Source organism: Tiliqua scincoides, chromosome 1, assembly GCF_035046505.1.
Source record: "Tiliqua scincoides isolate rTilSci1 chromosome 1, rTilSci1.hap2, whole genome shotgun sequence".
Lineage (NCBI taxonomy): Eukaryota > Metazoa > Chordata > Lepidosauria > Squamata > Scincidae > Tiliqua > Tiliqua scincoides.
Genome location: NC_089821.1, coordinates 71,015,216 through 71,028,642, shown reverse-complemented (window position 1 = coordinate 71,028,642; position 13,427 = coordinate 71,015,216). Strand labels below are relative to the sequence as shown.

The window sequence follows — 13,427 nt, the reverse complement described above, 5'->3', positions numbered from 1 at the left end:
CTGTTCAGACATTGCAGCAGTATTCCTGACATGTCCTTAATAAGGTGGTTCATGTTCTCTGCTGGTGGGGTGCCATGGCTACAGCCTCTGTCACCGAACATGAAAGAACTAAGGGCCCAATCCTATCCAATTTTCCAGTGCTGGTGCTGCTGTGCCAATGGGGTATGCATTGCTTCCTGTGATGGGAAGGCAGTCACAGAGGCCTCCTCAAGGTATGGGAACATCAGTTCCCTTACCTCAGGACTGCATTGAGGCAGCACTGGTGCTGAAAAGTTGGATGGGATTGGGCCCTAATTCACTTTTTTTTAGCGAGTAAGAAGGAAGCTAATGGTTACCAGAACAGTGGCTCTGGAAAGCCTCAACAACACTTTGTTGAATGGGACAACACCGCAATTGTGTTTTAAGACACAAAAACCACCAGAAGTTGGATCTGAAAGAAAACAAGACAACAGCATGGAAAATACTGGAATGCAACCATTAGGTTGCAATATTGTCTGCATTCTGCTTAAAAAAACGGAGGGAACAAGGTTATCCAGCAACTCGACAACGACGCTTTGTTGCCAACGAAAAGCTGCACAAGCTGTTTGCAAGCTGACCATGGTGCTGAAACATACCAGCAACCATGACAGGCACAACATAGTAACTGGCCCACCTCACCCCAGCACTGTCTGTTCTAGTGACTGTCTGCTGGTATTCCTTGGCATCTTTTTAGATTGTGAGCCCTTTTGGGACAGGGAGCCATTTAGTTATTTGATTTTTCTCTGTAAACCGCTTTGTGAACTTTTAGTTGAAAAGCAGTATATAAATACTGTTAATAATAACAACAACAACATAGGCTTGGAAAGGAAGACCACAGGGAGAAGGGGAGCAGGAAACAGATTGCCTGTTCTAAAGGATGCAAGAAAGGCTCACGATATGTGGTGAAGCGGGTGTAGGTGCGCTTCTTAGCTGTGCTTTCCATAATACAGCAAAAGGAAATGCAGTTGGGCCTGGGCTGTTTCCAGGTCAAAATATCTGTACAGAAAGTGTTCTCTCCAACGATCTCTGTGGGCGAGGGGAGAGTGTGTAACCAAACTGATTTCATGCTCATGTGGGGAGGGAAGCAGCGTTAATTACTTTGTATTTTATACAGCTGTAAGAAATTCCCTGCTGTGACTACTAAGTAGAGCTCTGGGTGCATTTTATTGGACACAAAGAATGTTGCCAAAGATTCCTCTAAAGCTGAAATCATCCATGCATTTTAAAGTGCTTTAATTTTCTCGTGAAAAACTTCCTCCAGCTTACTGAACGCATATTACCACTGTTAACAAATTATGCCTTTTCCAGTTTAAGTGTTGCTCCAGTTAGTGCAGGAGGCCCTTCCCAAAACTTGCTTATGCTCGATGCTTGCCACAGGGCGCCATGAACCAGGTTGGAACGCTGTTTCATAACATAGCATGTAACCCCAACTTCCACCTCTTTGCCCCAAACAGTGCAAAGCTTTGTAAATGTCAGCTCAACAGTTCCATGCCACTTTTTAAAATTAAACAATATTGTACACAATACAGTGCTGGTCTGCACATACCACCTTTTTAACAAGCAGACAAAAGATCTTAAAGGTGCTTGAAGTTGGGAACATCAAGGGAGGACACAGGCAACAGTACAATTCCAGGTACAATGTCACCGGCAATATGAATCAAGGTGCCAGTTTTCTATTAGTGTACATGTGCACACATGGGAGGATACCTTTGTGAAGACAAAGTCAATACCAGGAGAGCAGGGTAGAGTCTGCTTATATGCTCCCTTTTCTTGTGTTTTCTGAGCTTACAAGGTTTTCTCCCTCCCCTCTGCCCCACCCCTACACAGGGCATAATTTTCCAACACTTAAAGTATGACACCTGCCAATAGTGGCCAAGCAAGATGTGAAAGTGCAGAAACAGGAAAAGCACCCTGAGAGTTAATCCATATTTTAGATAGCAGTTGTCTGCCATTTGTATGCCAGTGACTCCCATCAAACACAAAGAGATCTCTCTGAAGACACACACACAAAAATAACTGGTCACAGATCCCTTCCATGCACCCATCACTCATTTACAGGTATGCTGAGGTAAAAGCCTGGCTTGTGCCCCTATTTTTTGGGGGGGAGGGGAGGCAAATTTTTCCTTATTTTTGGACACTTCTAAGTCCTCAGATGCCCACATCTAGGTCCAGCAGTGTAAAAAGTGGCTGGGTCATCCTCCTATAGCAGTCTTTGTCCTTTTTTTGGAATGCCACTATCGACCAGCCATGTATTTTTGTGGATTCAGAGTCATTCTTTCACGACCAGAGTAGCAAACCCTCTTATGGAGTGACCGATTGGGCAGCCACATTTATCTAGGTAAGGTGAGTGGGATAGAGTGGCCAGGGGAGCTCCACTCATCCAATCAGGTAACTATGACATCATCAAACGTAGCTTACTTAAGTTAGACACAGGGATGCTTGTGTATGTGTGTGATTTTTTTCCCCCCAATCAGTATCAATCATGATATTGAATGTTGGTTCATGGAAGGCACACCCACTTACTCTCCATTAAGTGCAGGGAGCAGAATTCCTGGGACAATGCAAGTAACAGACAGGCTAGGAACAAGGAATCTCTTAAAAGTACTCATAGTGTGTCTCTTAAAAGTACTTATAGTGTGATCGGCTACTTTTCTCAACTATAGGCATTTACATTGTGGATCAATGAGAGAACTCTAAAGCAGCCGCCTCAAAAATGCAGGACTGCTGCATCAAGAAAATGCCTTCCCCACACTGCCTGGTGCTTACAGTTTTGTGCAGCAGCCACTTGATCACCCTGACCCACCTGATCACCCCAGAAACTCATGCCTGGCAGCCACTTCTGCTGCTCATTGCCCCAGCAGGGATTTCTGGGCAAAAGCGGCTGCCCAGAGCGACTTTCTGCAGTGATTAGCTGAAAAGGTAAGTGGATGCAGTGCAGAACAATGAGCAAGTGGGGAAGGCATTTTTCAGACACAGTATCCAGCCCGTGGACCAGGGTTTGGTACCCACTTCTCTAAAGGATCACCTTTAACACTCTCAGATATTGATAGCAGGACTAACTGACTAGTAGAGCAGATTCTTTTGTGTGCAGAAGAGCTGCCAGGTTCAACTTCCAGCATCTCCAGGTACAGCTGGGAAAGACCTCTGCCTGAAACCCTCAAGAGCCACTGCTGGCAATACTGCCAGCAGGCAATACTGAGCTAGGTGGACCAGTTACCCAACTCCATATAAAGTGGTTTTCTACATCCCTAGAGGGGAGACAGGTTCTACCTACCTGGAGTCTCTCCTTCCCTGGAAATGATGTCCTCAAGGAACCACCCCAACATTTGGGCATCTAGCATAGGGGTGTCAAACATAAGGCTCACGGGCCCGTTATGGTCCCCAGCAGCTCTGTATTCAGCCCACATGATAATTGGGCTCTCCCTGTACTGCCCTTTCAGCAGTGCTGCTTCTGTGGAGGCTCTGGGAAAGAGAGACAGAAGGAGGTCTCAGAAAGTGAGGAACTGTACAGGGGAAGAAGAAGACCAAAAGTGGCAAGAGAAAGAGATGCTGCCAATGTGTCTTCTTTGCAGAGAACCTCTCAGTTGCTAAGAGAGTGCTCAGCAGAAGCAGCACTGCTGAAAGGGTGGTCTGTGCGATAATTGGGCATTCCTATATCCCAGGAAAAGATCAAGATTTGTATATTTGCATATTTTGTTTCATTTGCAGCTAAATGGTTCCTATGTGAGAATAAAGCGCTTATTTCTGGCCATCCTCTGCTTAATGACATCACTTCCAGCCCTCAGCAGGCATCATGAATGCTAATTGGCCTGCTGTATGAAATGTGTTTGACACCCGTGATCCAGCGGTTGACCTATTCCTATTAAAAGTCATCCAAGAACAGTTCTAAAAATGTCAGGCATGTGGATTTTATTGGATACTTTTTCTGGGCATTTCTACCCTCCTCTTCTATCAAAAGATAATCAGAACAGCTATGAGTCACACAGAAAATGTATCCGGAACTGTGACAGATTGATTGGTATTCCCAACATTCCAAGGCTTCAAAAGAACACTGATTAGTGTTATGGTTATCATCAGCACTAGAAGAGAATCTAAGGGGTCATCTAATCTGTCAGGGTCGAATTAGAATCTAAATGGAAGTGGGACATGAGCTTGGAGGCTTGGGGTCCCCCCCTTCATTTATAAAAACACAGAATGTAGAGGAATGCACACTAGGGAGACTAGACTAGAAGAGGCAGGACACAGAAATAGCACGTCTTCTCCTTTCGTCAGCCACATCCACACTGAACATTGCGCAGCTGCCTAGGTTGGTGAGTCAGAGCAGGACTCAGAAAAGCACTCACACAGCACTGCCACTGACGTCTTTGACAGCATGAGTCAGAGGCCGCCAGAGGGATAGCAGTCTGCAGCCACACACAGAAAGGAAGGCATTGGCACCGTCAGTACACCTGTCCAAGGCAAATTCTAGCCCCACATTCAGCAGATTAGATGGTCTAAAGTGCACTACCCAAACTGGGATTGCTCATTAGAGGTGGCCCAATCATGCAGTTTAAGCAACAACAACAGAAGGTGCTGGTTGGCAATAGATCCTATTACTGCCTATGAGAGGGAAGCAGTGGCAACTCCTTGGAATTTTTCTACTTTAGTGATTCCCAACAAGCAGTTTGAAGACTACAGGTGATCCACAAGACCCTGAAAAGTAGTCCACAAGGTCTCAGAAAAAAAGATGATCACCTTCAATCACTTCCAGTATCTCACCAAGCAAGTGCTCCCACATGGACCACCAGAGAGCGCGGCAAACGGGTCACCCACAGTCAGTATTTCCAGCATCTTGCTACGCGTTTCACCATGGACTACTAAATGGAACTGTATTTTTTGTATGCAGGGGGGGTGGGAGGTTGCATGTGGTCCATGACTATTCCAATTTTTGCCAAAATGGCTCCTAAAGGTTGGATACCACTGCTCTACAGGACACCAACTAAGACTGATCCTAGACAGCACAGCTTTCCAAAGTATAGAGGGAAAGAACATAATTCTGTTGGGACTAGACAGAACCGCCTAATTGAGGAGGAGAAGGGGAGGACAATTTGGATATCCACCTCATGAAGCTTCTACTAAGATGAAGGTAGCAGGGGAATTGCCCCATTCCTTTTGAAACTTGCCCTTCTATGTCTTTCATACTTTCCCCCAGTTTACAGCCAACAGAACATTCTTTATCTAAGCTAATAGGGTACTCTGCCCACAATTAACTAACAGAGCTAAAGAGGACAGTTCACAAATGCAATGACAGATTTTACAAGAACCTGCACTATAGCAAGTCTTTCAAGTTTAATAATGTTTCAGATTTATCCCTTTCAGCTGCCAAAGGCATTTCCTATTCATTTGCTAATTTAGCAGTACAATCCTTTATACTGGGATCTTTAAAACCTGGGGACTGCAAAAACCAAAGAAAGAGAGCCTTCCTGATAGCTCAGACTGTTCACAAAGACAGACCACTTTGATTACACAAGAAGGAGGTAATCACCCCCCCCCCCATACACACACACAGATTCAGCAGGGCTCTACCCCCTGGATCCCCAAATCTGAAAAAACCTAGAGTAAATTTTCAAGCAATGGCTACTTTATGCCACTGCTGTTTCTTTCAAAATTAGCACCCTGGACTTAATTTGACCAGATTTACCAAGCTACAGTGGATCCTCGATATCTACAGATTTGGAACCTGCTGATTTGATCATCAGAGGGTTAGAAAACCACGGATTTGGGTCCACCTGGAAGCTGCGCAGGGCTTCCCTGGGCCTCAGAATGCCTTATAACAGTATAAAAACATCACTTCCGGTTTCCCTGAGAAACTGGAAGTTGCCTTTTCACCCGAAATGGGCATTCTGAGGGTCAGGCTATGCGGCCTCGCCAGGTCACCTTCCAGGCAGGTTCTGAGGGTTTGGGGTGCCCAACTCCATGGATTTGAACATCTGTGAATTTCAGTATCCACAGGGTTAACGATAATGAGAGTACCCAGTAATGAGGCTGATAATGAGGGCACCCTGTAATTTCCCCATGTAATTTTTTGTAGGGGGGGATAGAGGGGTGGGCATTGGTTAGTAGCTTCAAAAAAATCCATCTGGGACAAATGGGACAAGATGGACAGGAACAGCTTTTCAAAGACCTAGAACAGACGCGTCGAACATAAGCCCCATCGACTAGATACAGTCATTGGAAGCTCTTTATCTAACCCACATGATAATTGGGCTCTCCCAGCACCACCCTTTCAGCAGTGACACTTCTGCCCAAGCTCTGGGAGGGAGAAGCTGAAGGAGGCCTCAAAAGGCATGGAAGGTCTGCTCCTTTCTCTGTGAGGGATGAGAGAAGGAGATGCTGCTGTGGTGCTGAGAAAACCCAATTACCAAATGGTCTGCCCTTTCATCAGCAGCACTTCTGAGGCATGACTTTGCAGAGCACCTCTCCGCTGCTGAGGTACAAAATGACACTTTGGGGGAAGCGGCAATGCTGAAAGCAGCCTATGCGATAATTGGCTTTCCCATATCTTGAAAATATTATCAGGATTTGCCTTATTTTCTCTTCTGTCATTTGCAGCTAACAAGTTTCTCTGTGAGAACAAAGCACTTATTTCAGCCACCATCTGCTTAATGATGTCACTTCCTGCTTAATGACATCACCTCCGGCCCTCAGCAGATACTAGGTACACTATACGGACTGCTGAATTAATGAACTATAGTCTCATTTTGCATGGTAGCTTGGAGTTCTCCCATCAGAGCTTGCAAGTCAGGCTAGCAAAAAGGTTTGCAGAGGGCTTCCTGTCACTGAAGATTTACATGCACTTCAAGCATATATTCCCTGCTACTTTGGAAAAGATGCACCTTTTAAAGTGGTGCCTCTTATAAATTAACAGAGGGAAAGCAATTGTCCCTCTTCACCCCAGCATAACATCTTTTCCAATGACTGTTGCTGATCTCTCTCCTGCATCTTTTTATAGAATGCGAGTCCTTCGGGGTCAGCAAACTATTTATTTATTAGGCTAGGTAAAGTGCTTTGTGAACTATGTTTCATTAAACAACAGAGTATAAATTTTATATATTGAATGAACCCTCAAATATAAGTGCCCAGTTTTTCAGCCAACACATATGTCAAAGAAACCAGGACAACAGTGTAACAGGCCCAAGAGCCTTCTCTGAAACTGAGTTTATAATGAACACACTTGCATGTCTGCAACATGTATGCCTGGACTGCGAAGTGATTCTTGAAACGTACTTCATTAAACCCAACTGATATTTTTTAACTACTACATTATAAAAGTGCAGAGCCTGCACCTCTCTCTCTCTCTCCTTGAGGTTAATAACACTGCAGATGATGCACCGGCAACACAGTTTGGCTTGTAGTCAAGGCCGTGAGAAATCCAAGTATTTACAAAGGCTTGATCAAGCTGCAGATGCCTCCTCCTCCCCCCTACCTACCTTCAGAAAAAGAGCACTTAGATGTTCAGTTCCCAGTGCCCAATTCTATCCAACTTTTCTGTACTGGGGCAGCCACGACGCAAACCCGAGGTAAGGGAACAAATGTTCCCATACCTTAAGGATGCCTCTGTGTTTGCCTTCCCACCACGGGGTGCAGTGCAGGGTTCATTGGCATGGCTCCACTGGTACTGGAAAATTGGATAGGATCAAGCCCCCAGTACATTACAATAAGAAAAGCCACTCAGTTCCTTGGGATCCAAAAGGAGCAGAAATGGGATTTTATAAAATACATGAGGTAGGCATATTCCCCATGATCCAGAGCATTCTGCCTTGACCAGGAAAGGGTCCTACCTACAGTGGCTCATTGTATGAATATCCTAAAATATGAATATTCTGGAAGGTAGAAAAAATATTACCAAATAAAACCACTGAGCCACCTTTGAAGAGTTTTGCAAAAATAATCTTTCCAAACCCATCTCCGGTTCACCCCTCACCACCCCATTCTGTTACACTGCTTCAGTGCAGGAGCCATCTAACTTTTCAGGGTTATCAAATCAGGTCTGTTACTATTTTGCCTAAATGGAGGTTTAAGGACACAGAATTAATGCACTGAGGTTAGGTGAACGGGAGAATGGCTCCGTAGTCTACATTTCTTCAGGTCCTAACAGCAAGTTACAAAAGTGCAAGTATTTTGTGAAGTATGTAGTTGTCTTCAGCTACTAGGGAACAGCAGGATTGGGGTTTTAACATTGTACAGTATGTGATGTAGATGTTGGCTTCTGAAAGAATCCAAGTGTCAGGTTTTTTGTTTTTTTAGTAAATCCATTATGGTTCTAGTCCCATGGTTCTGGCAAAAATGTTTACACAGGAGAAGCAAGCAGTCTGACCAGAGTGCCTCCAGTAAAGGTGAGGGAGATCTTTTCCTCTTTGCATTTTGGTCCCATCCTCACACAGCCATCTCTCAACTCACTGGTATTTCTTCTGCTTCTCAAGGAGTGCACTATTTTGCAATTAGGATGACAGGTAGCTCTGCCTTAAACTATAACCACTGCTGCCAGCACCAGAGCACAAGTGAAATAAATCTGATGTTATTGTTTTATTAGGTGAATATGGACAGCCATTCACCAAATGATAACTTACCACAGTGTAGCTGCCTCTTGGTCAGCTGGCCATTTGTCTCACCCTGCCAAGTAACAAGGAGGATCTCACTCCACTACTCTGCTTCCCTGGATTTCTAATCAGAAGTAGGAGTGTAGCAAGATACTACTTTGAAGGAAAATACAACCAAACAGCTTGCCAAATGGTTGTTTGCCCCCTTCTCCCTATAGTGGATAGCAGATAGTTGCCCTTTGGTTACGGTGGTCTGTATTCACTGCTTTGATATTAATCCGAGACATTTGCATAATTCATTCTGCAAATGGTGAGATTGCAGAAGTCTGTTTTTACCATAAACCAACATCTATCCTTCAGATCATTCAGAACAATAAGCCTTGCCAAGAAAAACCAAGGCAAGGCAAGGCAAGGCTGCTGCCCTAAATGTGGCAAAGAGAGTCTCTGGGGAAGCATAGGCAAAATAAAGGAACATTTTGAAAAGTACTAAACTCCTCATATCAATACTGATAGGTGACTTTTTAGCAGAGAGGAAAGATACAGATCTGCCATATTGTTAGAACAGGGGTGTCCAAACCTCAGCCCGGGGGGGCCTCCAATTCAGCCCACAGGGAGCTCCCATGAGCTTCTGGCTCGCCAGAGGCTTGTTGGAGACCACATTGGGCCGGCACAACTGCTCTCAGCAAGAGGGCCAACTGTCCAACCTCTTGCATGGGCTGCAGGCCAGGGGCTCCCCCCACTGCTTGCTGTTTAATGTCTGAATCAGCAGTGACAGCGAAGGAAAGGAAGGCCTTGCTTAGTGCAAGGCTTTTTATAATCCTTGAGCTATCGCGAGACCTTCATTCATTCATATAAGTTCCATCTCCAATACATTTTATGTAAATTTATTTAAATTTTAAAGGTAATCCCCGACACAGTGTCAAAGAGATGATGTGGCCCTCCTGCCAAAAAGTTTGGACACACCTGGATTAGGATGTCCAAATTCTTCCTGTCCAGTGAAGCCAACATAGCAGGAGGCAGAGGGAATAGGACTAACTGAATAGGAAATGGCAAGCTCAATATTTCTGCTTTCCACCTTTCTACATAGTCACCTGGCAGTAAATTCAAAGAGTTATTTCTTACTCTCCCACAGTCTCCTGCTTCCTATCCGTATCCAAGTCATGCTCATCAGAGCCTTTATTTAGTCTTGGGAGGTATCTCACTAAAATTATCCCCAACAGCAGTGGGGGGGGGGGGTGATGCAAATTCAATTCTGAAATACAAAAACCTAGCAGAGCATCCACACCTGCACACACCTGGGGCTGATGATCTATACCTTGCCCTCCAGGGTTGTAGAAGTGACCAAACTGGATACAAACCTTCCCATGAAACTAACCAAGTGTCTCCCCAAGACTTAGCTCCCTTTTGTCTTCTTCATGCACAATAGCCTATCTGGACTAAAATCCATCCATTATCTCCACATTAGTCCCCTTACATAAAGTGCTCACACTCAGGTCAGACTTCTCCTTCAAGCAGTCATCAGTGCTCCACACTACTAGCTTCCTGAAAGCTACCTAGCTGCAAAGGTGTACCAGGAGGAACATCTTCCCATTTCCACCCTCTCCCCTCCCCAACACACAGTCTCAAAACTAGTTTCCCTCCCAGCTGATCTGGACACTTCTCCACAATGGGCTTTATCTTCAGCACCTACAGCATGATAGGAAGAAAGCCCTCCAGGTAACTACTCAAGGCTAAAATAAGGCAATGGAACAGAAAATGATTGATGTCACTACTTCTATTCTTGGACATGGAACAAACAGCAGGGCCACCTGCTGATACTTTCTTCCCAGATTCAGAAAGCAATATCTTACTCTCTTGATGGGAAACTAGAAAAAGTGACCTCTAGCATGTTTGTTCAGAAACCAATACATAACAGATCTCGGAAGCTTTCAAGCATATTCAGTGTATAGCTGCACAGTGGTTTAGGAGGGGTTGCTTACACCCAATTTGCAGTTACACAGGCTTGGTGCTCAAGCAGTAGCGCAGGCAGTTGTCATGCAGCTCTGCCCAAACCTGGAACAGAGGCAAGGCACTGACTTGCCTGAGCCAGTTCATGGAATCTCTAGTCTTGCTGCTGCAGCCTCATAAAAGTGACCTGTGCATCCACTGTGCAAATAAGGAACTACCAATAAGGAAGCAGGAATCAATAACCAGCCTTCTCTAGGCAGAGCGAGGGGAGCATCATACCTACCATCAGCTCTTTGCATAAGATGTACACCAATGTTTCTCAAACTGTGGGTTGTGAGCCCATTTCAGGTGGGTCCCCATTCATTTCAATGTTATTTTTAATATATTAGACTTGATGCTCCCATGGCATGTGACTGCATTGGGGGAAAATGTTACAGATCAGTACTTTTAACTGGCTACTCTGTGTATGGTTTTTAACAATGACAGTAAATGGGACTTACTCTTGGGTAAGTGGGTTGCAGCCTCAGATTGTCAAAAATTTCCTGCGCGATGATGTCACTTCTGGTCATGACATCACTTCTGGTGGGTCCCAACAGATTCTCATTCTAAAAAGTGGGTCCCAGTGCTAAATGTGTGAGAACCCCTGCTGTACACAGTCCCTGGAAGGGCAGAGAGAGGATGAGAGCATTGCTGATTCTTCGAAGGAGCCTCTCTCAGCATCCTCAGCAGGGGGACAAAGCAATGGGCACAGCTCACACCTGCAACAGGCAGCTGGGCCAGGCTGGCAATGAAGGGGAGGCAGAGAAAGACCCAAGGAGAATGACGTGATTGAATTGAGAAGGAGACACGGTGGGGGGGGGGTGGAATCTGCTCAGCAGCTGAATGGGGTGGTGGTGGTGGAAACGAACCATACGGAGCCAGCCTTGCCTGACAACGTTGTGACGTGCACACGACAGGCTGCCACGCAGCCCGGTGACAAGATCACTGTGGCGGGGGCTGGAGCTGCACTAGGGAAGAGGGGAAAACTCACCCCAAGGGGAAATTGGGAGTGGGGGCGAGGATCGAGAGCCTACATGCTTACATACATACATGAGCAGCAGTACAAGGAGGAGGAGGGGCAGGAGGGAGAGAGAAGCCACCCCCCCCCCGGGGGCTGCGAAGGTGCGAACAAACAAATATGCAGTTATTTCGGAGTCTTCAGGAGCAACCAGGAGGGAAGAAGGGGACAAGGTGCGATGGCCCCGGAGGCAGAGGAAGATGCTCCCTTCCACGCTTGCAGAAGGTCTGATGCAGGACCTGGCGATGGTTTTCAAACACAAAGGATCCCCGCTTGCCCCCTTCACAGCCAAAGAGACTGCAGCATGGATAGCGAAGGGCTGCTCCCTTCCTCCTGCACAGCAGACCCTCTCTAGTCACCCCCTCCCCAGGACTCAAGCAGGCTTCCAGCCCACTGGGATAGGGGCTTTTTCCAACCACCCGGGGGCGGGGCACCCCCCCCCAGGAGAAGACACCCCACTTTTATTTTGGAGGGGGAGGGAGGGAGAGAGACGGAGACCAGGAGAGCCAGCGAGGACGAAGATCAGAAGAGCTCCATCCATCCTGCCTGCCATATGGAAGGGGGAAGCTGTCCGCGGTTCTTGCAGAGGGGCGGGAGGGGCAGCTGCACCTCTACCCAAGGCCCCACCGTTCACCCCGCCCACTCCAGCTGCGAGCGTCCCAAGCCCAGTCCTTCCCTTGCAGCGCCCAGGGAGACGCCTGCCCTCCCCAGCAGCCCCCCTCGCTCCGGCCTGCCCGGCTCCAGGCATCCTCAGCATCCCCGGCTCTCACCGTGCAGCACTTGCAGCGGGCGATCCCCGGCAGCCCCGGGCCCCAGGAACGCCGGCAGCAGCAGCAGCAGGAGCCAGTCGAGCACCCGGAGCAGCCTCCGCCACCGCCCCATGCCGGCCGATGCCACCGCTCACCACCCGGGCAGCAGCAGCAGCAGCCTCCACGGCCGCTGCACCATCCCTCAACCGGCAACCAGCGCCCCCTCTGGCCCAGAGCTGGCACACGCGCCCCCCGCCTCCCAACCAGCCTCAATAAACATGCAACACACTCTTGTGGCTGAACACCCTATCGCAACACAAAGAGAAGGGCACGCCTCTAAGCGCACAGCCAACCACAACTGCCCCTGGTCACACCCTGCTTTTCAAAGGGACGCCCCCCATAGACTCCTCTCCCGCTGTAGGCCACTCCCCCCACCTCGCCTTACACCAACCACATTCCCCAAAGCAGGCTGCGCCCCCAAATTGCCAGATGGTCGCCCCCCTCGCTGTTGATGCTTCGGAGATTACGCCAATGGCCAAGCAGGGAGGCTGTCGGATCACCTCCTCTCCATCAACCGCTGCTTAGGGTCCTTGGCCACATTCCATTGAAACCACCACCAAGATCTTCCCCACCAGCACAGCAACTAAAAATAGGTCTGTGACATGCTACGTTATCAACCCACAACCCTTACAGAGGACACAATGCTCACAGCACCCAGCAATAGCCTTTTTGACTGCCTCTCACCTATTACTGCTGTCGCAAATTGTCCTGGTATTCATGTCACACCTTCATATTTGAATAGTCAGAAACTCTGACTTGCATGTCATAGAGCCTGATCCTATGCAGGTCTGCTTAGAAGTCCTGTTATAGACAATGGGGCTTACTCCCAGGTAAGTGTGGATAGGATTGCAGCCATAGTCTGTAGGTCTCACAGTTCATAATTCCCCCCCACCCCATGCGAGTATGTGCATGCATTAGTGAAATCTGGCCAACCACAGCTTATATGTTAATCTTCAGGGTAGAACAAGACAGTTACTTTTGCTGCAATAGACTATGGCTGCAATCCTGTCCACACTT

The 13,427-nt window shown here is 47.2% G+C and overlaps 1 protein-coding gene across 3 annotated transcripts in view; it reads right to left on the bottom strand.

The window, feature by feature from the left end:
- Window positions 1-12,602, bottom strand: part of PTPRN (protein tyrosine phosphatase receptor type N) — a 45,098-nt gene extending 32,496 nt beyond the window's left edge. For 2 of the 3 annotated variants that reach the window (XM_066611590.1, XM_066611591.1), the window contains exons 1-2: window positions 12,372-12,445; window positions 3,293-3,480 (exon numbers count right to left, since the gene is read on the bottom strand). In XM_066611590.1, coding sequence (XP_066467687.1) covers window positions 3,293-3,425 — 133 coding nt within the window. In that variant the 5' untranslated portion in view covers window positions 3,426-3,480; window positions 12,372-12,445. Of the gene's footprint in view, window positions 1-3,292; window positions 3,481-12,371 lie in introns of all 3 variants that reach the window. The other variant, XM_066611592.1, reaches the window with a different exon arrangement.
- Between the last annotated feature and the right edge of the window lie 825 nt (window positions 12,603-13,427).